We start from the raw sequence: 26,093 nt of genomic DNA, 5'->3' as shown, positions 1-26,093 counted from the left end.
TCTCAATGGCATAGCACAGTAAAGGTTTATTTGTCCTTCTCACAAAGGCAAATGCAGGTTAGCTAGGACTGTCCTCCAACCAGTGACTCAAGGATCCAGGTTCCTTCTGTCCTGTGATTACTAAGTGAGAAAATAAAAGAGAATGTGAAGATGAGAGGCCAAAATCTAAACATGTCCAACATAAAAATCAAATTTGTCATTTCCAGTCATAAGCCATTGGCTAGAATATGTCACATAACCATGCCTAACTTTTGGGGACCGACATTGTAGACTTCCCAAGGCGACTCATGAAAGCAGACATGAGGGAGCCCTCATTGTCTCTACCAAAATAATACACTATAATTCAAAAATGGGAGGACTCTTGGGAAAGGCAAAGCATCATACATCTCAGTCACTTTCTTTCTTGAGTGAGATGGCAAAAGATAGAAGGGGAGGGAAGAGAAGAGAGTGGGGAGGAACATGTAGATGCTTCACAATTTTGTCTCAGGTAAGGTGGGGTTAAGTGCTAAGATATGTCAGTGAGTAAAGAAGAAAGTATGTTTTTAAGCTTTGCATCAAATGCGGAAGTCACTGGGTTCTTTTTTACTTTTTAATTCAAAATCTGAGAGAAAGCAAAGTTCCACTTTAATTTTCAAATAAATCTTCCACGTTGAAGCTCTGCTAATTGCCCTATTTTCTTACCAGTTCTGGGCCTCAATTTCCACATCTGTAAGATGAGCAGTCCTTTCTAGTTCTAAGAGCAGTGTGTGTGGCTTCAGGAATAATAATTGCACAATCCAAAGTGAATCCTGGATTATTTTAGTTTATTAATTCGTATCTACCAGACATATGAACACCCAATGCTTAGATAAAAAACTATGATTTCCTGACCAACAAAAAAAGAATTCATTTAGCTCAAGGAACAGCTGAATCTAATTGCCTCTAAGTGTTGTTCAGTAAGGGTAACCTTTGGCTATTTTAATTAAACATGAATTTTTGGAGATTATGGGAAACAAAATGAATGTGTGCTTAGCAATTCCTGCCTACAAGAATTTACAATCCACTTAAGCAAGGTAAGACATGTGCAGCTGAAACCATCAGAGCAAAAAAAAAAAAAATATTCCAAATAAGTCAGTGTTACATACAGTATAATTAAGTGCTAAATGGTGCAGTTCAATTAGATAATATTATAATTAGAAGAAAAGCTGTTAAAATATGCACCCAGCTGACAGACAACATGGACTCCCCATGCCTAACTGAGGTGCTTAAAGTCAACACAGAACCAGGTGGCCATGGCTGGGTGAGGGAGCAGTCACGTACTCTGTGTTCTCAGAAAGATGTAAAAGTGTCACAGGACCTCCCCTTCTACAATCAAGCCAAACCAGTTCCTGTTGCCAGTGCCAAGACAAACCACAGTTGGAAAACCCTTCTCACCCGCCAGCCATTTGAGAGAAACAGTGGACAAAGACTCTTTGGGATTTGGGTCTTGGAAACCAACCAATCTGAGCTCACCTGCCTCAGCCAATCAGAGCTCACCTGTATCAACCAATCAGAGCTCAAGTTACATTGAGCCATCAGCTATATTAACCAGTCAGAACTAAGTAAGTTCACACTTTCATTTGCATACATGTATCTGATTGGATAGCTGGGAGGGAACTCTTGGTATAAAACCCTGGCCTTGGCCTTGTTCTCTGGAATGTATTTTCATGTAACGCCACTCAGTGCGTCTCCTGGTTACCAAACTGCTCACTGGGATGAAAAGCTCTTTCCGCTAAATTATTTTTCAGGGATTTTTGCTCATACAGGAGACAAAAAGACTACGGTAAGATGAAAAGTAGAGTCACTCTAATAATAAGGCTAACTATTTCCAAGATTTTTACATATCCTAAGTACGTCACTTCTTAAAGCACAGGAACTGAAAATAGCAGGAGCTGGAGTCAGAAAGTGCTAGTCCTTTTGTAGTATCAGATTTACAAAGTTTTCTGGTGGACTTAAATGAGTATTTTGGTTAATTCTCTCACAGAACCCTAGTTGAAAAGAACTGCAAGGATTAAGGGTAATTTGAAAATATACCAGAGGAAGCAAAAATTGAAACATAAGATGATTTTTAAAAAAGGCTTAGTAGTATATCATATTAAACATTTACAGATTAAAGATTACAGAATTTAGGAATAACTTCTGTGTATGGGACACTACCTACTCCTTATAATTTTTCCACTGTGCGGTTGTCACCTTATTCATTGTGAAGAACAGTATCTTTTCTATAATATCCATAGGAACATATTATACATACTTTTCTATACAATATTAAATTCACAATGAATGGAGTATTTATTTGAAGTAAACACAGTACAGATTGCCATTAGCCAGCAAACTTTCTTCTTTTCTCTTTTCTCCCTACTACTTTTAAGGCTATTCTGTCTGGCTTCATTTCCAAGTTGTAGATGGCAGATCCTTCTTGCAGAAATATCTTTATCTTTGGGAAGTTCTGTTTTGGGATTCTGACTCGAATCGAATCCTACAGTCATTTCTGAAGAAAGTTAAAATTTTGATACATGAGAAAATATATATATTTTTTAATATTGTGCTCCCACATGTAACAATTCTATTGGAAAGTAATTCAGGAGAGAAGGAAAAATTGATTATAGTATAATGACATTAATGAGAATAATACCATATTTGTCTGAAAACTCAAAATACAATCTGGGATCCTTGGGATCCATAGTAGTGAGGATGGTAGGATTAAAAGAGAAGAAAAGAGGGGTCCTTGCTTTGTGCAGGGACTAGTCTTGGAAAGGCTGTTCCTGCTACTCATGTTGATGTGTGACAACACTTTCATACTCATGTTGGAATCCCAAGAGTTTTGGGGAATAGGCCCCCAATTCTAAAACAAGGAAACTCCTGTGTTGGAACTTTTGGGGCTCTGCTAAGAAAGGGAGGAAGACTGAGTACAAGAACTATCATGATTGATTAGTAGTATCTGCTAGGGAAATGGGAGGGTGGGGGATAGTTCAAGTGTCACACATGTATCACCATGCCTGATGACATGCTTTCTGGCTGTATGGTCAGGCTGCAAGAAGTCCTTCCCGTTCTGAACTGAGACCTTTTAAAACTGGTGTTCTACATCACTGTAGGATAACCGTAGTTAACAATAGCATTATATAGTTTCATATAGCTGGAAGGAGGACATTCAATGTTCCTGACAGAAAGAATACATGTTTGAGATGATGGATATGCTAATTACCCTCTTCTGATCTCTGTATGTTATATGTATTGAAATATCACTAGGTACCCCATGAATAAGTACAATTATTATTTTTCAATTGAAGAAACAAAATTTTAAAAACCTGGTAACTACAGAGCTGTTAGGACCATGTGGGTAGGTGCGAGTCTCAGAGCTTCATGCATCTTCCAAACAGGGATGTCGTTTTAGAACTGAGCTTAAGATGATGGGCAACAGGAAAAAATGCCAAGACCAAGGATATGAGCTCAGAGCTCGTTATAGCTTTAGTGCTCCTGGTTAGTATGAGTCCTGGGAATGGGCAAGAGCAGAAGGGCTTCGGAGCCTTTTTCCAGGGCGCTGCTTCTCAATCAACCGCCTCCACAGAAGTGCACACTGCCACCTTACGGACATCTTCAGAGGTTGCACTTAACATTAGACAATAAATAACGCCATGGGTTGTTTTTATAAACATGTGCAAATGAAAAAATCATATAAAGGTTTCAGGCAGAATATATTAAAATGAAGAGTCTTGATTTAGGTTTCACTGAAGAAATTAAGTAACAGTAACAAGAGAGAAAATTCTCAGCTCTTAGTATTTTAGGAACTATGGGGTCTTTAAAGAAAGAATCCATGAACCTCTACTAAAGTCTTGTTTAAGAAAATTCACTTTCATTTATCACGCGAGTTGGGACAACTTATATTTTTAAAATTATGTAGCTGTAAGATGGTTTTGTCTCAGGAGGAAATAATCAAGAAAATCAATTTACTCTCACAACAACAGCATATGAAAAGTCCCTTATCCACACTTGTTGCTACTGAACTGTTTAGTTTTCACTAATTTAATTACCGAAAACGTATTTCATGTTGCTTTAATAACAATTACTATGATTTCTAGTAAAGTTAGGTGAAATTACACTTTTTGCTTAAATATTACATTTCTATTTCTGTAAAGATCTTGTTTATGTACTTTGTCTATTAAGTGGTTATTTATCATTGGTTTGTAAGAGTTCTATGTATATTCTGAATATTAGCTTTTTGTCTGATAACTACTTATAAATATTTTCCCCTAGTCTGTAACTTCTTTTCAAAAATTTAAAACTTTTTATATCTTTCTCATAAAATATATCAATATTTTCCTGATCTTTGATTTTTTGTGTGTCTAAGATAATTTCTCATATAACCTCAGTGACATAAACATAAACTTTTATATTTTTCTAATAACATTATACTTTTGGTTTTAAGATATAGAATTTTAATCTATCTGGAATTTATTTTTGAGAAGTCTGATAAAGAATTCTTCTGTGTGTGTGTGTGTGTGTGTACATGAGCATACATGTTAGTATGTGTGACTAGATACCCATTTGTCATATGGAAAATTGACTTAGTTATTCTTGGGCATTTATACTTCAAAATGAATTTTATTTTCTCCCAGGCATTGTTTATATTATTACTTTATTTATTTTATTGATACGTATTAGATGTATATATTTTTAGGGTACATGTGATAATTTGATACATTCATATAATCAAATTAGGTTAATTGAGATATCCATCACCTTAAACATTTATCTTTTCTTTATGCTACGAACCTTTATTCTCTTGTAGCTACTTTGAAATGTACGATTAAGGTTAACTATAGTTACACTACTGATCTATCAAACACCAGGTCTTATTTCTTCTAAGTGTTTATTTGTACCCACTAATCAGCCTTTCTTCATCCCCCACCCCCCTCCCTGCTACCCTTTCTGGACTCTAGTAACTACAAATCTACTCTCTATCTTCATGAGATCCGCTTTGTTAGCTCCCAAACATGACTGAGAACATGCTGTATTTGTCTCTCTGTGCTTGCCTTGTTTCCCTTAAAATAATGACTTACAGTTCCTGTCATTTGTTGCTGCAAATGACAGGATTTCATTCTTTTTTTAAAAGTTTTTTTTCATTTTTTAAATTTCAAAATATTAATTAAGTAGGTACAAGTGTTTTTATTATAAAGATATCATGTATAATGCTTAAGTTAGGGCTTTTGCTGAGCCTTTCACCAGAATAGTGTACGCTGCACCCAGGAGGTAAGATTTTAGCCCATGCCCACCCTCCTGTCCTCCCGCCTTCTTGGTTTCTCATGTCCTTTATATTACTTTCTGCCCATGTGCACCTGTCTGTTAGCTCTCACTTATTAGTGAGGACATATGGCATTTGATTTTCCATTCCTGAGATACTTCCCTCAGGGTAATGGTCTCCATTTCTCTCCATGTTGCTACAAATGATATTATTTTAATCCTTTTTATAGCTGAGTAGTTCTCCATGGTGTATATATATACCACATTTTCTTTATCCACTTGTGAATTGAAGGACACTTTGGTTGGTTCCACACCTTTGCAATTGTGAATTGTGCTGTGATAAACATTCAAGTGAAGTGATTTTTGATAAAATGACTTCATTTCCTTTGGATAGATACCCAGCAGTGGGATTGCAGGATCGAATGGTAGGTCTACATTTATTTCTTTGAAGAATCTCCATATTGTTTTCCATAGAGCTTGTACTAATCCCACCAACAGTGTATTAGCATTTCTTTCTCTTGTGTCCAGGCCAGCCAGATCTATTGTTTCTTGACTCTTTAATAATGACCATTCTCATAGGAGTAAAGTGGCATCTCTTATTTTTAATTTGCATTTACCTGATGATTAGTGATGTTGAGCACTTTTTTCATATGTTTGTTGACAATTTATCTATCTTCTTTAAAAATATTTATGTTCATGTCTTTTGCTAACATTTTGATGGGGCTTTTTTGGTTATTTTTTTCTTTCTTTCTTTCTTTCTTTTTGCTGATTTGTTTGTATTCTTTGTAGATTCTGGATATCAATCCTTTGTCAGATGTATAGTTTGCAAACATTTTCTCCCATTCCATAGGTTGTCTATTCAGTCTGTTGATTATTTCTTTTGCTGTGCATAAGGTTTTTAATTTAATTAAATCCCATTTATTTTTGTTGTTGTTATAATTGCCTTTGGGGCCTTAGTCATAAATTCTTTGCGTAGGCCTATGTCTAAAAGAGTTTTTTGTACACTGTCTTCTAGAATGTTTATGGTTTCATATCTTACATTTAAGTCTTTATTCCATCTGGAATTAAGTTTTGTATATGTTGAGAGATAGTGATCCTCTTTCATACTTCTGCATGTGGCTATCAAATTGATATGGTCATATCAGCATTCTCATAATTATTATTTACATTATATCTTTTCTATTCTTTGACTTTCAACTCATCTGTATTTTTATATATAAAAAACATTTTTAGTCAGATACTACATATTGTGAGGTATTCTAATTTTGCATTTTCTGTCCAAAGAAAATTAATTGCCTATTAAAACAATCAAATAGCAATGTTTAAAATAACACAACAGTACTCAGAGTAGTTACAAGGCTGATTGTATTGTCTACAATGTCCTGTTTTTTACCATTAATAAAATTTACTAGATATGCAAAGAAAAAGGAAAGTATGACCTATGCTCAGGAAAGAAATTGATAGTCAAAAGAAATTAGCTCTAAATGAGCTCAAATGTTATAATTAGCAGACAAATATTACAAAGCAGTTGTTAAAAATGTTTAATAAATTTAAGAAAAGTATTCAAAAATTAAGGAAAATGTGTTGCCAATTAATGGACTAGATAGAAGATCTCAACAGACAACTGCAAACTATTAAAAGTGAAAATTATAAAGGTGCAAAGTAAAACACCTTAAGTAAAACATTCACTAGATGAACTCAACAAATGGGCAATGACCAAAAAAATATTTAGTACTTGAAAATAGATCAACATATATTATCTACTCCAAAGAAAAAATTAGAAAAAAAAAAACCTAAACAGAACTACAGAGACATGTAGGATAACATCAAAGGGGTCTCACATATATGTAATAGGAAATACAAGATTGAGAATAGATGAAGAAAGTAGCCAAAAAAATATTAGAAGGAATAATGATCTAAAACTTCTGATATTGGATGGAAAAAATTATCTTATAGCTCCAAGAAGCTCAACAAATGCATGCAGAATAAATGCAATGAAAACCACTCTTAGGTTTATTACAGTTGTTTCTTTTAAAGCCAAATTAAGAAGAAAAATCTTAAAAGTAGACAGAGAAAAATGACACAGGGAGACAATAATGTTAATGACTGATGTCTCATCAGAAACTATCGAAGCCACCATACTTTAGAAAAACTTATTCAAAGTGCTACTGAAGGGAGAGGGAAAAACATGTCAAGCAAGAATTCTGTATCTGTAAAACTATCTTTTTAAAAATGAAGGAAAAATAATGATATTTTTAGTTGAACATAGCTGAGAGAATTTGTCATTAAAAGATTTCCATACTGGCATTTCAAATAATGCGATAAGAGTTTTCCAGTTCCCAGGCTGCAAAGCTGATGACACCAGATTGCAACTCTGATGTACAGGAAGAAATGAAGAGAAATAGAAATTGTGGTAAATATTTCAGTTAGTGTGTTACTATAAAATCTCTCTCTCATATGTATATAAATTTTCTAAAAAAATATGACATTTAAAAATTATAGCACTTCATTGATGAGTTTACAACATATATAAATACATGCATTAGACAAAAATGACATTGAGGATGGGGAAGAGGTAAATGAAAATATACTGTTAAGTGGTTTTTGTATTATACCTAAATAAATTCAATACTAATTCTGCATAGGTAAGCATAAGTTATAGGTGAATATTTTATATTCTAAAGCAATGAGTAAAAAATAACATAAAAAGATATAACTAGAAAACTAAGAGGAATTAAAGTAGAATATTAAAAAATACTCAATTAAACAAAAATAAGAAATCTAAAAAATAGATGAGAAAACTAGATAAATGAAAGACCTACATATAGCCATATTGATATTAATAATTGCATTGAATGTAAATGGACTAAATACTCCAATAAAAAAGGCAGAGATTGAAACAAAAGTTAAGAAACAGCTATATGCCATCCACAAGATACGCACTTTAAAAATGAAAAACAAATAGAATGAAAGTAAAATGATGGAAAAGAATAAACATAATAAAGTAGAGCAACTATATTAATTTTAACCAACACAGAATTTAAGGCAAAGATTATTAATGGAGATAGAAGGACACTTTATGATGATAAAGGGTCAATTCAACAAGAAGGTATAACAATTGGAAAGGCATATGTTCCTAATAAAAGAACTTCAAAATATACAAACTAACCTGACAGAACTAAAGGGAGTAATACAGAAATCCACATTTACAGAGACTTTATCACACTTTTAAAGTAATTGTTAGAACAACTACATGAGAAAAATATCCCTAAGGATCTGAACAATAATGTCAGTCACCTTAACTCAAAGGATACTTGTAGAATGCTGCATCCAACAACTCTAATATACAGTCTTTTCAAGTCTATATGGAAGACTTATCAAGGTAGACCATAAGCTGGACAATTAAATTGTTAGTAGTTCAGTTTTCAAAAGATTAAAATCTTACAGAATATTTTCTCTAATCACAGCAGAATTAAATTGGAAGTTAGCAATGATAAAGCACCTAGAAAAGTCTCAAATACCTGGAAATTAGACAACCCACTTCTAAATAACTCATAGGTAAAAGAAAAAAAAAACACAATGGAAATTTCAAAATATTTATAAACAAATGGTGATAAAGACACAATGTATTAAAGTTTGTGGAATGCAACTAAAGCAGTTATGAGAATTTTATAGATTAAAAATTTGTGTGAGTAAAGAAAAACTCTGGCAGGGGTGGGGAACCTGTGGCCTTCTGATTTCAAGATTGTTCTCTTTTAAGCACCAAAGAAAGCAAGAAAAGCTTCATCTTTCTCTGCTGCACCCCTTTTAATAAGAGGATTTGTTCTGTAAAATTTGGATTCAGTCAAAAGGCTGCACTTAAGGACTAGGAAGGCCACATTTCACTTTAAGGTCTCAGTTCCCCACCCCTGGAAGCCTCCAGTAGCAATAATCTTTGTTGTTGCTGTTGTTAACTTTTTTGTTCAAATCTATATCTTCACTTATATAAATATTTGTTATTTGCCAAATAACAAGGTGCTAAGTTTTCTTGGTTTTACTCACCTATGTATGGTTGCTGATCAAATGTGCTTTGAAAACTAAATCTGATGGAATGGCAGACAGTTGGTGCTGCTCTTCTTGTTAGAGGTCACATCTTCTCCCATTGTTTGCTTCTCTAAAATTCTGAACTTATTTGCTGTATTCATCCTACAGTTCTAGTAATGCTTTTCCTATCTCTGTTCTCATGCGGGGCTTCATCTGAGATTATTACTCAGTGTTGTCTTGGAACCAGCTTGTACCAGCTAATGAGAGCCAATTGTTAAATTTGCAGAAGGTATGCGATGTGATTGTTAATCACAGCCATTATAAAAGATCAAATTATATGATCTTAAAAATTACTTATATTTAAAATAAAGGTAATAAGTATCTTAAGCTCATCACTTCTTCATTACTTTATCACATTTTACTATTTTCTATGCTCTTGAGATTATTTACATATATTTATATTTAGATGAAAATACTATATAATGATGTGCTAGACATACCATGTTTTCCTGAAAATAAGACAGGGTCTTATATTTATTTTTCCCCAAGAAGACACCCTAGGGCTTATTTTCAGGGGATGTGTTATTTTCCCCTCAAAGCCTCAGCTTGCACGATGCACAGGATGGCCAGGACCTGACAGGGGGAGCCGACCTTGTTGGTGGGGCTGCCTGTCACCTCTGGGATAGTAGCTGTCACAATGGGGCAGATGAGAAGGGCCACTCATCTTCTTTACCATCTGCAACGAAATGCATGGGTTGTGCAGATATGCTGTGTAGCCACGCCCATCACTAGGTCTTATTTTCGGGGTAGGGCTTATATTGCGCAAATGCTTAGAAATCCTGCTAGGGCTTATTTTATGGGTAGGTCTTATTTTCAGGGAAACACGGTATCTTTTTTGTTAGTAATATCTATCAGGCTGGTAACTTGAAATGGACTAGGGTGGCAGTATTTGCATGATGGAAATCTGACAATGCTACCAATCAGAGCTTGATTTATTGTTTTGTTGATTATTAATACAAATTAAAATTTAAAGTATGTTGCATCTGTAGTTGTTACATTCTAAAAAGCACCCAATATTTGAGAAATAGTCTTTCAGTATTTGCAAACTATTATTTGATTCAGCAAGAAGTCATTTGTGTCATCGATGAAATTCCAATATACATCATTGTTTCACTTTGTCAAACTCATTAATATTAAAATATCAAGCGACATTCCCATTGGAATTACACACATGCATGATGACATGAGCAACTTCTTTGCTGAATCAGGTAGCAAACAAACATTTGTTCATCTTCTGAATCTGGAAAGTTATGAATGAATTGCATCCATAAATTGACTCTGGATATAACAGTTTGACAAAAAATTAAAGAACATTTTCTGTAAAAGTCAACTGCATATATGGAATTTGCAACAAAGGGTATTATATATTTCCTAATTATTTGTCATTTGTGTGCAACATTATTTATAGCAGTTAAAATTGTAGTACTTTATTATATACATTTTTTTCCAAGAGAGCCTGTTAACATTTACCAGCACACCACTGCTTATGACTTTCAGGATGTCACAAGCCAATTCTTCCACTGTCTCACACTTGCCTTTCTTATTTGGTAAGAATTTTGATCTTCCATAAATATAGCAGGAAATATAGTGATGGGTAGAAAATAATACTCCAGTTGCATTACAAATCAGCACATAGACTGCAAAGAGATGGCTGCTGTTTTGGTTTATTGCAACTCTGTGAGTCTTTGAGACAGTAAGCAGGCAGAGATGTGTAAAGCCTATTTTTGATTAATTTTAAGCCAGCAGATTTGCTCAATGTAGAAACTACAAAATTATTATTTCAATACAGACCCATCAATCTTGCAGTTCCCAATAGGTTGTAGTTACATTCAGTCTGAGTTTTTATTATTATGAGTTTTCATTATTTTCTGTAGCATAACTTCATATACAATGGGAAAAGAGACTACTTCAGTATTATTATTTAGGTGACTTTCAAAGTTGGAATTCAGAATCTGGCATTTTGATCTAAAGGAGATAGGAATTAACAAAAAGTTATATAAAGTTATCCTAATTAGAAGGTTAGTTTGCTATCTCTAACTGAAATGATGAACTTAAAGTAAGTACCTAAACTATTTGTTTTCTTTAAAATCCATGTAATTACCCAGCCCAGATTGCTTGAATTTAAAAACAGTTTTGTTTACCCTCATTAAAGAGTACATAAATGTGTCAAGAATATCTACTGTTTCAAAATGCACTAATTTGCTATCTAATTGTTGAGTGTTTATGATGTTGATGATAGGTGCCAGAGAGGACTTCAAGAGGAAGAAAGTAAAGTGAAAATAATTCTACAATTCAGTTCCTCTTCTCTGGGTCTTCATATATATTCAGACATCCTGAGAACATACAATGAAATAATTAGGCATTAATAAACCTATACCCCAAGGAAAAACAGTTGAGCACTATAGATAGTGCTGTATGAGGGCAAAAAATTGTAGATCAGTATAGCAGAGTGCCTTAATAAATCCTTAAAGAGAAAGTCAAATATATGCAAGGAGCAAAACAAACCATTAGGTCCTTTCAGAAGTATCATCTCTCATAGGCTTTTGGCATTTATAACTTACACTCTCCTATAATAAAACATAAATTAATTTTCATATCATCAACATTTTTGGAGCATTTGTCCTTGAAGTCAATTCTGGCCCAAAGCAAAAGCTCATCAGATTTATGTTTCAAAGGGTCAACATTCAAACTTTTTGCACTTTGCAGGAATGACATTAGAAAACCTAACTGCACCTTCTTTGCATTTATTGGCCATTGGCAAATGTTTGTTTTTATTTGAGAATAGATTGAAACTTCTTTTTGTATTAATGTTTTCCCTTAAATATCAAAATAATTATGTGAAGAATTTGCTTAAAAATTTGCATGGACATTTATGGCACCTGCCAAACTCTTTCTATAGGTGCCTATACAATAATATCTTTTTGGATTAACAAGAAAAATTTCATTAAAAAATATTTCCAGATGCTGCATGTCAGTTGGGATGCAGGAAATGACTATAGGGTAAAGGGACATGATGAACCTTTACAGAAAAGATCTTCATCTCTGGTGTGGACCAAATAGATGAGCAGACTTAGCTACAGATGGATTTTTGAATAGGACATTATGCTGTCAAGACAGGGCAAGTATTAGTCCTTCACTTCACTTTGCCATCTGTTGTTTTAAAAGAAGCGTTAACATGTTTCCCATAACTGCTATTTCACCAGGGTCAGGTTGCCAGTAAATTGACTCTTGGTTGGTCTGTGGTTCACCACAATAGTTGTTATGGAGAAAGAGGATCCTAAAAAGGAAAGTTTGTGTCACCTGTGTTGCTGTCAACATGATCCCAAAGATTAGGGTCCCCAGAGGTTTACCAGATGGCTTTCCAGGAGAGTCGATGAGCAGAACTGGACTGAAAACTGTAAAGTTTGTGAAATGGGCTCCAGAAATTAGATAACTAACAGCCTGATATCAAGAAACAGCTATGCATATTGAAAAAACAAACAACAAGTGGTATACTACATTCTGGGAGGTGTGTTTCCATACTGCTAAGCATTAGGACAAAATATTGGGAGCTGCAGATGCAATTTTTTCTAGCAAAAAAGAAAAAGATGCCATCTCAGGAGAATAGAGTGACACATGTGAAGCTTGCTAAAAACAGGGAATTAGGTTAGAAATTATGCATATAACATTTACTGCAGGTATGAATATTACTAGAGAATTCCATCCCAATAAAAGTGAGCACAAAAGAATTCCCAAGCCATATCTATCTATCTCACCTTATCTATCAAAATGGAACAGGTTAAAGAAGAATGAAGAGAAAGAACCACAAAATGAGGGCAATGAAGGAAGTGAAGTTTGACCACTAGAGAGGATGTGGCTAAGTAATGTGCAGTAAACATATGCTTACTGGTTTATTACAAAAGATATGAAGAAGATACAAATGAACAGCCAGATGAACAGTCGCTAGCACAGGAGTTTCTGTCCCCATGGAGTTGGGATGTGCCACCCCCTGGCATATGAATGTGTTCACCAACTTGGAAGCCCTCTGATTTCATACTTTATGAATATTTATGGAGGCTTCACCTCATAGGCATTCATTATTAATTCAGTCTCTATTCCCTCACCCTTCCCCAGAGAATGAGGGAGGCGAGGTTGAAATTTCCAAGTTTCTAATCATGGCTTGGTCTTTCTCGTGACCTGCCCCCATCCTAAAGCTATCCAGGAACCTATCAAGAGTAGCTTCATTAGAACAAAATACTCTATCACCCAGGAAATTCCAAGGGATTTAGGATCTCTATGTCAGGAACTAAGGTCAAAGACCAATTACTGGAAATAAATATGCTCTTAGCATCTGTATCACTTAGGAAATTACAAGGGATTTGGGAACTCCGTTCCAGGAACCCAGGACAGAGACCAAAAATACATATATTGCTTATTGTATCCCAAAATCACAGTGAGAAAATCAAATCCCAGGATTGTGCCATCCATATATATGAGTTTGAATTTTCAGCTGTCTATGTGAAATACGAAAACTAAACTGAGAAATTAACATACAACTGGGCTGGTAGCCTAGATATTGGTGGGGCCAGGCCAAGGTACACAGCACTGATATGCTTCCAGAGTCCTGCTATAGGAGCTCACACGGTAAGCAATCCCTGCTAAAGATGAGTTCACAATCAAAAATCACAAACACCAAAAGGAAAGGAATCGCCATGAAGGAGAGTCAGCTGACCCAATAAATGGGAGGACTTGAATCCCAAGAATAAGGGAAAATACAGCAAGCTAAAAGACATGTTAAGTGTAAAGGATACTACTCATACAGCAAAAACAACAGTACGTTAAAAAAAAAAAAAAAAGACTTATTTCATGGAAACAGACAGAAAGTCAAAGGGTGACTTCCAGGCCTGGGATAAGTAGAATGGGGAGCTGTTGTCTAATGGGTATAGAGTCTCAGTTTCAGAGAACTTTTTCAGAACTTCTTCTCTGAAAAAGTTTTTGAGATTGGTTGCACTGTAAGGCTGGTGGGGGGACCCCTCCTTTCCCTAGATCAAAAAGAAAAGGTTCATGAGACCAGACCTGCCAAGGACAAACTGCCAGGCCCCGCTGAGAAAAAGCACACCCAGATGTTCACCCAGATAAGAACGTTTGATCTTCTGGGTTCTACAAATACCGCCAGCCTCTCCTATTTAATGACCACCCAAGGTCACAATGGAAAATCCCAGCTCTTCCCGCCAAAAGTCCCTAGCCCAGCCCAAACGGTATAAAAGGCCTCACCCCCTTCAAACAGATGTGACTTCCAGGGTCCCCCCTCTCTTGGGACCCCAGAACCTTGTCTGGGAGCGCTAAATAAAGCCATGTTATTTGGCCCCACTCTTTCTCACTCTCTGTTTCTTTTGCTGCCAAAAAACCTTGTATGCACAACAATGTGAATATAGTTAACACAAACACTTAGAAACCCTTAAGACGGTAAATTGTATGTGTTTTAAACCACAATTAAAACATTTTTAAAAGTTATTTAAAAATATTCTTGATAGAAATTCTACAAACAACATAATGAAATAAAAGGACACACGTCAAGGCTGTAAAAGACAAAGACCAGGCGGAAGAACTGTCTCAGCTTGGAGGAGGTGTGACAACTACATGTAAGTGGTACTCTCTCTTGGATCCCGGATCAGGGAAAGGGAAACTGCAAGATTGTACAAGGTCTGTAGAGTAGTAAGACACTGGATCAATGTTACATACTGAATTCCATGCTAATGGTAGTATAGTTAGGAAAAATGCTAATCTTAGGTGAAGCTGAGGGAAGAAAGGTAGCTGGACATCAGTGTACAGTTTTGCAATTTTTTTTTATAGATCTAAAATTATTTCTAAGTAGTTGTTTGTTTGTTTTTAAGAATGAGGACAGATGCAAGAGACAAAGCTGGAGAGAAAGGCTAGCGGTAGAACTCAGAGAACCTCTGCTCCAGTTTGAGGAATATACACTTTGTAAGGCAAGGCATGGCCAGTTGCGGAAGGATTCAAAGCCGATGGAAGATTCGATCAGCCGTGCACTGGGGGGAGCAGAACTCAGCCCGGGGGCAGAGAGGAGCTGAGGAGCAGACGGTAGGAGAGGCGCCAGCTGGACGAAGGGAGAGTCTATGGAGATAGAGACAGGACTTCATTGGCCTCACTCAGTGTGGGGGCAGAAAAGGTGGAAGATTTTAGGGGCCAGCTGCTCCTGCGCCCGCTGCCTAGTTGTCCCCGCTGGCCGGGGCAGGAGCCCCACTACGCGCAGCCCACGGGTGGGGCGAGCCGGGCTCGCGGCTGGGGAGAGGGTTGGAGGAAACGTTGGCGCCCTTTGCCTTCCCGGCCAGGCCAGGCATCCGTCTTCTTCCTGTAGCTGGAGCCGCTCGGGAAGAAAGTCCAGCCGGAGCCCGGCCTACTTCAGACTCAGCCCTGACCGGTGCCCCAGGTATTGGGACTTCGTGGAGCTCCCCCGACCAATGGCTCCGGGCTCAGTAGGGCAGCTGACTTAGATCCAGGGATGGGGGTGGTGCTCGTTCCTCTTCTGTAATTGTCCCACTGTACCTTGGAGGAGGATCTGTTCTGTGTAAGGCTTCTCGGAACATTTAGCACCTTTGCTGGGATGCAGTCTTGTTTGGGGGTCATTCCTTTGATGTATGTGTCTGCCACCACCCTCTGGCCATCAGATCCACGCCATGCACATCCCTGATGCCATTCAACAGGGAATTTTGGCCCCACTGATTTAACACCTGTGGAAAGTTTATGTCATGTTCCAGAACACACTAGTGACCTTGTTCTAAAAATTAAATATCCTTGGAGTGGACAGATAGAAAGAGGGACCCGAGAGAGACCCATGAGCATGTTCATAGACAATTGACATGTGTGCAGATGAAAATGGAGAAAACACTCTGTACTACTTAAGGAAAACAAGCAAAACAATTTTAAAAACAAACAAGTTACAATTTCTAACATTCTTATCTTGCTTCAGGGTTGTTGGAAGAAAAAGATAGTATAGCAGCTATAAGCATTTAGCACAGAGCCCAGCATGCAATAGTCCTTCTGTGACATTCGCTCCTCTCTCTCTTTGGAAGGTGAGACTGCATAATCCAGTATTTAGTGGGGGAAAATTTCCATAGTGCCTTAAGATGTTATTTGAATGCATAAAGAGAATATTATTTAAATTCTACTTTTTAAAAATTTTTCTTCCTTTTTCATATGATAGTAGATAAATGGCAACCAAAAAGAAAGAAGCCCAGTTACAGGTGGGTCTGACATACTAACAATTCTTTATCTAGTACATTGGTGCTTGAAGACCTTTTATAGTGCCCTCCTTTTTGCAGATACTTGTCAATAATCAAGCCCTGTGGGATGAGATGCTGCAGAGCAAAGGCTTAACAGGTATGGGCCTCTGCCATCATTCGGCCATTGGGGCTTCACCCAGGGCACCTCATGGCACCCTGTGCCTCCAGAGTGCCATGCCCACTTAGACCTTGACATCCTGCCACCTCTGTGCCCTAGCCCCAGGGTTGAGATACGCTACTATTCTAGATTCATTAACCCTGTCCTTTCATATATTGTCATCTTCTAGTGATTGATGTTTACCAAGCTTGGTGTGGACCTTGCAAGGCAATGCAGCCTTTATTCAGAAAATTGAAAAATGAACTGAACGAAGAAGAAATGCTGCATTTTGCTGTTGTAAGAATTTCATTTGCATTAAACTATTATTTTCTTGTTTAAGTGTTTAAGTAGCCTCTAATACTTTAAGTATTTGTTGTAATTTAAACAACCTGTTAATTCTTCAAAGTAGATAATGTTAACTCGGCAGTTTTGCTATATTAACATTTAGTCCTACTATATCTGAGCATGAATAGGATTTCTATCCAGTTCTTATAACGTTGAGATTATTTACCATGATTGTGAATGCTAGAAAAGTACAAAAATGGATACCTGTCTATTGGCCTGTTTCCTTTCATCTGACCACATGTTCAGTGCATGTCTCTTAGAATAGGGCTGCAAATCTGTCTACTGGGTATCACTGAGTAGTGCCCTAGCATTTACCCGGTTACCAAATTTTCCAGTGAGTAGTGATCTCCTCTCATTTATTTGCTACCCAGATGTGACAAGGGATTAAAATGTTATAGCCAAACTCAGTTGACTTTGTTGTACCAATTATTCACTTTATCCACATCAGTTATCAACTAATTAGCATTTTATTGTCCAATATGGTAGCCACCATGGAATACTTTAAATGTAGCTAGTCTAACAGAGGAGCTGAATTTTTAATTTTAATTAAATTTAAAAACTGATATCTAATTTAGTTACTGTAAAACTTTTAAAATTGAGTATGTGATTCTACTTTTTGACTGTAAATGTTATTAAATCTGATTAAGGATCTATTATCTCTGATGAATATTTAGTATACAAACTAAGATGTACTGTAAGTATAAAATACATGCTGGATTTTTAAAGATTTAATATGGGATATCATATAATAATATTATATCTCATTAATAGTCCATTAATAATATTAATATCCCATTAATAATTTTTATATTGATTACATGTTGAAATGATAATATTTTGGATATATTCAGTTGAGTAAAATATTATTACATTATTTTCACCTATTTCCTTTTAGTTTTGAATGTGGTCACCAGAGAATTTTAAAGTATATGTGGCTTACATTATATATTTCTGTTGGGCAGAAACATACCCAAACCAGCTAAACCTAAGATGCAAAAGCAGATAACAGATTTATGTATCTTTACTCTTTATCTCTAAGACACATAGTCCCTGATGCAGACATGTAGCCTCAACCCATGGCATGTGCTCCTGTGTACAAGGCTTCTACAGCCCCTCTCCACCCTGACTTTGGAATGAATTTGCTTACTGACCTTAACTTGTGTTTGACTATCCATCTTCTTCTGCAGACAACAAACCTTTTACAGGACTTCTTTTCTTCAGTTAAAGGCTATGAATCAACAGTCTAAAGCCTAGAAACTCACCTCTTATTATCTTTCTGTTCAAGAGAATAAGTGGCAGTCCATTTGTCTTGAGTGAAGGGATTGGCTGTTGTCTTTGGACATAGGGTTTTATAGTTTTTTTCCCTTTAATTAAAAAAAAATTTAGACCAGTTTTAAGTTCACAGAAAAATTGAGCAGAAGGAGTACAATGCACTGTATATGGGTGACGGACACACACATAACTTTGACTCAGACTGTACAGAAGCAATACATATAACCAAAGTGTTTGTACCCCCATAATATTCTGAAATAAAATAAAATTTAAAAAGAAAGTACAGAGAGTTCCCATATATCCCCTATCCCCACACACCCACAAAATCCTGCATCAGAGTATACATTTGTTATGATGGATAAACCTACATTGACACATCATTGTTTATCAAAATTTATAGTTTACATTAAGGTCCACCCTTGGTGTACTTTTTATGCATTTTAACAAATGTGTAATGACATGTATCCACCATTATGGCTTCATACAGAATAGTTTCACTGCCCTTAAAATGCTCTGTGTTCCACCTATTCATTGTTTCCTCCCCATCCCCTAGCAACCACTGATCTTTTGAGGGTTTCCATAGTTTTGCATTTTCCAGAATGTCATATAGTTAGAATAATACAATATGTAGCCTTTTTAGATTGTCTTCTTTCACTTAGTAATATGCAGTTGTTTCTTCCATGCCTTTTAATGACTTGGTAGCTCATTTGTTTTTAGTGCCAAATACTATTCTATTGTCTGGATATGTCTTAGTTTATTTATATGTCAACTTACTGAAGAATATCTTGGCTTCCTCCAAGTTTTGGCAATTAGGAGTAAAGCTGCTATAAACATCCATGCACAGGTTTTTGTGTGGACACAAGTTTTCAACTCATTTAGGTAAATACCAAGGAGGGCAATTGCTGGACCATATGATAAAACTATGTTTTGTTTTGAAGAAACTGCCAGACTGCAAAGTGGCTGTACCGTTTTGCATTCCCATGAGCAATGAATGATAGTTCCCATTGTGCCACATCCTGGCCGGGATTTGATGCTGTCAGTGTTCTGGATTTTTTTCCATTGTATTATAGTAGATGTATAGTGGTGTCTCATTTTTTAATTTGCATTTCCCTGATGACATGTGATGTGATGTGCAGCACTTTTCATATGCTTGTCATCTCTGTAGGTTCTTTGGTGTGGTGTCTGTTAAGGTTTTTGGCCCATTTTTAAATTGAGTTGTTTTCTTCTCCTTGAATTTTAAGCATTCTTGTATATTTTGGATAGTAGTCCTTTGTTAGATATTTCTTTTGCTAATATTTTCTCCCAGTCTGTGGCTTGTTTTTCATTATCTTGGTATTGTACTTTTACAAAAGACAAGATTCTGTAACAACTTGCTTCATTCACTCTGCAGAGTGAGAACCACGTGAAAGGAGCTGGAAAGTGGGCCCAGATTTGATTCTTGGCAGGGAGGAAAGACCAAGTTCAGAGAGCAGAAAATAGGGCCTAGAGGGGATTGCTGCAGGCAGTTGACAAGGTGATGGTATAAGAAGTTAAAACACAGTATCAGAAGTATCTTAACAGCTGGAAGATGGATCACAGAGAACCCAGGATCAGAAAATTTTTGTGAATCCTGGAAGTTGGCATGAGGGAAATTTTTTCCAGAAGTGCTAAGAGTGCAAGTTCACACAGGCTAGGAGTCGTGGGAACTTGGGTGTCCAGTAGGAAATTGGGGCCCATGGGGAGAGAACAAAAGGAGGCAAGCCCTGTTTCACCTGCCAGGCTCCCTGGAAGGGAACCTGGGTGTAGGAAAGTGCAGTAAGGCATCCTCAGGCAAGCAGGAAGTGGACTTGGTGCTGTGCGCACGGGAGGGCTAGTCATGAAGTCCCTCCTGTTTATAGGGTCTGAGTAGGTACGACAGAGGAATGTGTGTGGGTCGTGCTCGGTGGTGGAGGCCAAGGATTATATGTGGAGGGAGAATGAATTGCACAGTGTGTTGGGCTCCCTTTTGAGCACTGCTCAGAGCAGCTCTGAGGAAGAGGGGGATGCTGTGTGAGGATGCAGGTTGTCACAGTGCCTCCTCCCAACCCCACAGCCTCAGGACCTGTCCACCCAGCAGTACCCGGGCCAGACAGAATTCCTCGACCCACTCCACAGGAGTCGGGTCTATGAATGTATCTGTTCCACTGGGAAGTGATTGTGGAGTCTTTCCAAAATACATCCTATTCATAATACCAGAGTATGTTGAATTGAACAACAAAAACATGTATGCAGTGTCCTTAGATATTTTCGGTTACGTTTGCACTCATTCAATGATAAAATATTCACATAGATTGATGCTGTTTTTATGATATCACCTGCCCATAAAAGGTGAAAGAAAATAATTAAGTCTCCAGACCTCCATCATAAGCAACCTTCTGCTGGACATTTTGTTTTCTGCTGTTAATCAAAGAAAAAGACTTTTTCTCAACTTATGAAATTAAGTCCAAAAATTAAAACGTATGAGGTCAGTTAGCTATTAAAATTACCATGAGCTGAGTGGTCAGTATAAAATATTTTTCTGCCTTTAAAAAAGACTAATATTAAGCATTATATATATATATGCACATAAAAATTCAGTAAAGATTTATTATAGTGATATTATTATTAAATTATTTAATTCTTAATGCTTTATTATAATATATACTTTATTATGGTGATACCTAGACTGCTTCTAAATGTAATCTTGGACTCTTGTATTTAAGTATCATAGACTAGTTCCTATCAGCCCCCTCCTCATTTTTTTTAAGCAGTAGAACCTTTCTCTTTAAAGAAAATTATGCAGACTCCAATATTCTAACAAGAGATGACAGCACGTCCCCTCTTGCAGACACAGGGCTGAGGGAGTCTTCCTTGGGCTCCCCTCACCATCTTCGACAGCTGTTGAAGAACCTCCAAAAATCTCAGTTTGAAAACTCTTGCCTTAGGTTACAAAAACCAACTACTGTGGACTGAATATTTGCCCTCAAAATTCATACGTTGAAACGGTAATCCCCGGTGTGGCAGTATTTAGAGGTGGGGACTATCAAAGATAATTAGAATAGGATCAATGCCCTTATAAAAGAGGAAGAGACGTGTGATCTCTTCCAAGTGAGGACCTAACCGAGAAGAAGGTCCTCAGCCTGATCTGGGACGTCTAGCTTCCAGAACTGTGAGAAGTAAATGTTTGTTGTTAAGCCGCCCAGTCAATGGCAATTTGTTATAGCAGCCCAGACTGACTGGCGCACTGGCTCTTGCAGAAGACCTTACCAAATGATCGCGTTCTGGCAGCTTTGACCAGTGGATGCTGCGTTCATGTGAAAGAGGACACTATTATTTAGTGTATGGTTAGTTTATAATCAAATCAGGACAACTTGAAATATATGAAAATTTTTTTTTTTTAAAAAAACTGTGGACATGAAGATGAAAGAATTTAAAATTTACTAGCAATTCCTTCCAGAAGCATTTAGTCAGCTCCTTTTAATGTTTGACCCTGTGACACGGGGGCAGGGCTGAGATACAAATGTGGATCTGAAGCACACTCCATCTGTGCACACGGCTGTCCTGCTGACAAAGTATTCATAGATGTGGCAGGCCCACATGCACCTGTAGGAGGGTATGGAAATGGGGCGTAGGTGTCCTGGAAGAGGGGTAGCAAAGGGCTGTGTGGAACAGGAGATGGTGGCAGCAGGACAGGGTGAGACAGACTTACTGGAGGAAGGACACTTGAGTAGGGCTGGTAAGGTCAGGACCAGGCACTGAGGGTGGAAAAGAAAGGGCAGGTGAGTTTGGCTGAAGGTTGGATACCATAACGGGTAACAGGGAGGTTAGGTGGAGGCCAAATGACGCAGGGCTTGAATTACCAGTATGTGCAATTGGATCCTTACAATAACTATTAATATACCCAGAAAACGTTGCAGTAAACCTAAAAATTGTATGTATCTCTGCATCATTTGAACCGAGTGTCTCAAATGACTTGGATATAAGTTTCCGTTGTTATTATATGAAATATTTACACTTTTCTTTCCAGGCAGAAGCTGACAACATTGTGACTTTGCAGTCATTTAAAGATAAATGTGAACCCGTTTTTCTCTTTTGTCTTGTAAGTGTAATATTTATTCTCTCAATTGTGTTATCAGATTCTAACTTGCAGTGAAAGACCAAATAGCATTTTAAAATTACTGTGGAACTGTTAGCTGATGATAGCAAATGCACATTGTTTGCCTTATCTTTTCTTGTTTATAGATACATTTTATAATTTGACCTCTAGGAGTTTATAATGGATTGGGGATATTAGATTATCACATTGAGTTGATTAGAGCAAAGAAGAATAAGATGGTGTTTACCTTTACTAAGGAAATCATCAGAGATTTGTATGATGAATTATTTATAGGAGTAAAAATATTTGGAATTTCTGAGATACCTATGAGGAAAGAATTGGTTATAAATATTCATGTATACCCATACAAGGAAGAATCTGTATGATCACTATTTTGTAATACATATTACTCTTATTTCTGTGTACAAATACATAGAAGAAGATAGGAAGTGTATTCACCAAAATATTGTAATAGTTTTCTATGTATGGAGAAAGGATGAATAATTTATGTTTTTCTTCTTTATGCTTTTCTGTATTTTCCAAATATTCTGTGATGATCACACAACTTTAATAATAAAAAACAAAATCCTAGCACTCTGGGAGGCCAAGGCAGGAAGATCACTTGAGGTCAGGGGTTTGAGACCAGCCTGAGCAAGAAAGAGACCCCATCTCTACTGAAAACAGAAAAATTAGCTGGGTGTTCTGGTGCATGCCTATAGTCCCTGCTACTAGGGAGGCTGAGGCAGGAGGATCTCTTGAGCCTAGGAGTTTGAGGTTGTTATGAGCTAGGCTGATGCCATGGCACTCTATCCTGGTCCACAGAGCTAGACTCTATCTCCAAAAAAAAACAACAACAACAAAAAACCCACACACAAACAAAAAAAACCCCATAAGTGCTATTTTCTAAAAGCATGGTATACAATTAAGTGCTAAACTGTGTGACACAGAGTATAGCTGCTACAGACTTAGAGAATTGGAATAATAAACTGTTCTTCCAGTGTGGGAAGAACAGTTTTTATTTTTGATATTAGAAATTATTATTAGGAAATACTTCTTGGATATAACATTTTGTTTCTATTCAACAATACTCTTGCAACCATTTCAAAGACTTGAATTACCAGGTTAATTGAATGAAAGAAAACACATTGTAGATCTTGCTTAATTTGGATATGTAGAATTTGGTGATTTAGATAAGGGGTCAGCCAATTTTTTTTTTTTTGTAAACGGACAGATAGTAAATATTTTCACAGTCTCTGAACTGGGACATAGTTCGCTGACCCCTGGACTAGATGTCACTGGACAGATTAGGGAACCAGGATGAGTAATTGCACAGAGGCAGAATGGGCTTGATGGGTTCCTGGAACAATGAGGAGACTGAGAACCAGGTAGCAGGTAGGAGCATGGGACAGAGGAAGAAAGACAGGGCAGGTTGATCACCACGTGGAGTCTGGACCTCTGGGAGAGTCATCACCCTGCCATCTGAGTCAGGTCTGGCCAGTAGATCCATACCCACTCCCCTTAAATGGACCAACCAGTTTATATCCTCTAATCCCTGCAATCAGTACCCAAAGTATAAGTCCAGTCTTCTTCCCAGCCATGTTTTGTCCCTCCATCCAACACTAATTCTTTTCCTGACCCAGTTCTCCAATTCTCCCCATCTCTGGAATTGATATAGGCAATTAGCAAACTTCCTAAGATTTCTCACCATGTCTCTGAGCTTTTGATTCACTTCCTAGGCTTACCTTAATTCTGTCTTCTTCCTTGGAACATTTTCTCTGCAGCATAGAAGTGGTGACTGTAATTTCAGATTGTGTTTCTTGGGGCCAGGAGTAGACTTGGTGTTTCCCTTACTTCCTTTGATTTCTTCAATAACTTTCTTTCTTGTTTTACTTGGCTAAATCTCATTCTTCTCCACCTCACTCTTGTCATTTATTGACCTTCAAATCAGTTCTGTAGATGACTGAAGACTTTGGCATATGGCTCAGATTCTTACTCTCAGACCCCTAATCCTGCTAGGGACTTCATTATTTACATTGACAATCCTCTTGATATCCTGGCCTTTCAATTCTTGACCTCCTGGCTACCAAGGGACTTTTCTTCCAATAAACTTCATCCAGTTTCTCCTGTAGTCATACCTCAAACTTTATTATCACCCATTGCTCCACATCCACAATCATTAATTGAAGAATGTCATTCTCTGATCCTAAAGCCACCATCAAGCTTGTTGCTTGTTTATTGAGACATCCCACAGTGGCCTTTGGCATTGGTCAGCTTTCATAGATGACAACAAATTCATTCCAGTAAGTTTCAGCAGGAAAGGCTTTTTCAAGGGCTATTAGAAAGCTTACAGAATTGCTGAAAGTTCCTTTTAGTGGGAAATGGTAATTAGAGTTTCGGGTTTCATTTAATCCTTTCTCGACTGGATCCTTCTCATTGGCCTTTGAATATGATTAAATCTTTTTAATTAAAAATAATACACCTTTTTGACACCATACCTCCTCCAGCTACCACCCATTTCTCTTCTTCACCACACAGCTAATTTACTGAGAAGAGTTTCTGTATTTAATTTTACTCCATTTTTTCCTATCCCATTAATTCTACAACCCATTCAATCTGACCTCTGCCTGATTTTTTCACCAAAATTGCTGTTGCTAATGTATCCAATTACCAGCCTGTTGCTAGATATAATGAACATTTTTAGGTAATCATCATTTATACCTTTCAGATGTATTGAACATGATGACCATGCCCTCCTTTTCAAAACACTTGCTTCTTTTGCTTTGTGTGAATTGGTTTTCCTTTCACCTTCCTGGATGTTATTCCCCTCTGTCATTTTTGCAGGTCCATCCTTCTTTATTCAGCCATTAAACATTGACTTTATCATGCTATATACTCTTCTTAGATAATTTCCTCCACATGTATTTTCATTTGTCACCATTGTATATCAATAACTCACATTTCCATCTTCAGCTATATCCTATACTTTGAGCTTCAGACTTGTGCATCCAACTGGTACCTTGATATCTCCTCAAAAGCATCTCACAACAAATTCATCCAACACCAGACCCTCCTCCCCACAGAACATACTCAGTCCTCTTCTAATGTCTCCTGATTTGACATATAACATCATAATTCATAATTTATCTGGTTTTCAAGTGAGAAACAGAAGTATCACTTTTGTGACTTCTCTTCACATTACATCCAATCTAAACTGTACCTTGGACCTGAACATGTTCCTGCCCCAGTCTCTCTCACACTCACCTACTTTTTCTCATCCTTCGCATTTCCACCACCACTGCCATAGACTGAGTGACCATCGTGTCTCATCTTTACCTCTGGAGTAGCTTGTAACTCATGTACAAACATCCTCTCTTGATCTACCTCCAGTCTTTCCTCCACTCAGTAGGTGAAATGATTTTTACAAGCAACAATTCTAATTGTGGTCACATTCTCCATTTAAACATTATAAAGGTTTATGACTGCACTTGGGAGAAAGGCTGCATCTTTCCATGACCCACAAGCCTCTGTCCCCCACCCCAAGTGTGGGCTTCGTCTCATACAAGGCTCCCCCTCACTTTCTTGGATGGCCTCCTCACTTCCGTATTTGCTTCCAGCCATAGACACTTGCATGTGCTATTCCTTTGCCCTAGAATGCTCTTCC

At 37.1% G+C, this 26,093-nt stretch overlaps 1 protein-coding gene across 3 annotated transcripts in view; it reads left to right on the top strand.

The window, feature by feature from the left end:
• The first annotated feature begins 1,701 nt into the window (after positions 1 to 1,701).
• The window catches only part of NME8 (NME/NM23 family member 8), a 73,301-nt gene continuing 48,909 nt past the window's right edge, over positions 1,702 to 26,093 (top strand). The window contains exons 1-7 of one of the 3 annotated variants that reach the window (XM_012777588.3): positions 1,702 to 1,801; positions 14,856 to 14,963; positions 16,313 to 16,415; positions 16,547 to 16,586; positions 16,665 to 16,722; positions 16,913 to 17,019; positions 22,364 to 22,435. In XM_012777588.3, coding sequence (XP_012633042.2) covers positions 16,554 to 16,586; positions 16,665 to 16,722; positions 16,913 to 17,019; positions 22,364 to 22,435 — 270 coding nt within the window. In that variant the 5' untranslated portion in view covers positions 1,702 to 1,801; positions 14,856 to 14,963; positions 16,313 to 16,415; positions 16,547 to 16,553. Of the gene's footprint in view, positions 1,802 to 14,855; positions 14,964 to 15,607; positions 15,773 to 16,312; positions 16,416 to 16,546; positions 16,587 to 16,664; positions 16,723 to 16,912; positions 17,020 to 22,363; positions 22,436 to 26,093 lie in introns of those variants that run through there. The other 2 variants (XM_076006304.1, XM_076006305.1) reach the window with 2 other exon arrangements.

This window comes from Microcebus murinus, chromosome 9 (assembly GCF_040939455.1).
Source record: "Microcebus murinus isolate Inina chromosome 9, M.murinus_Inina_mat1.0, whole genome shotgun sequence".
Classification (NCBI taxonomy): Eukaryota; Metazoa; Chordata; class Mammalia; order Primates; family Cheirogaleidae; genus Microcebus; species Microcebus murinus.
Note: the sequence above shows the minus strand (reverse complement) of the source record. Positions and strands in the feature narration are given on the sequence as shown.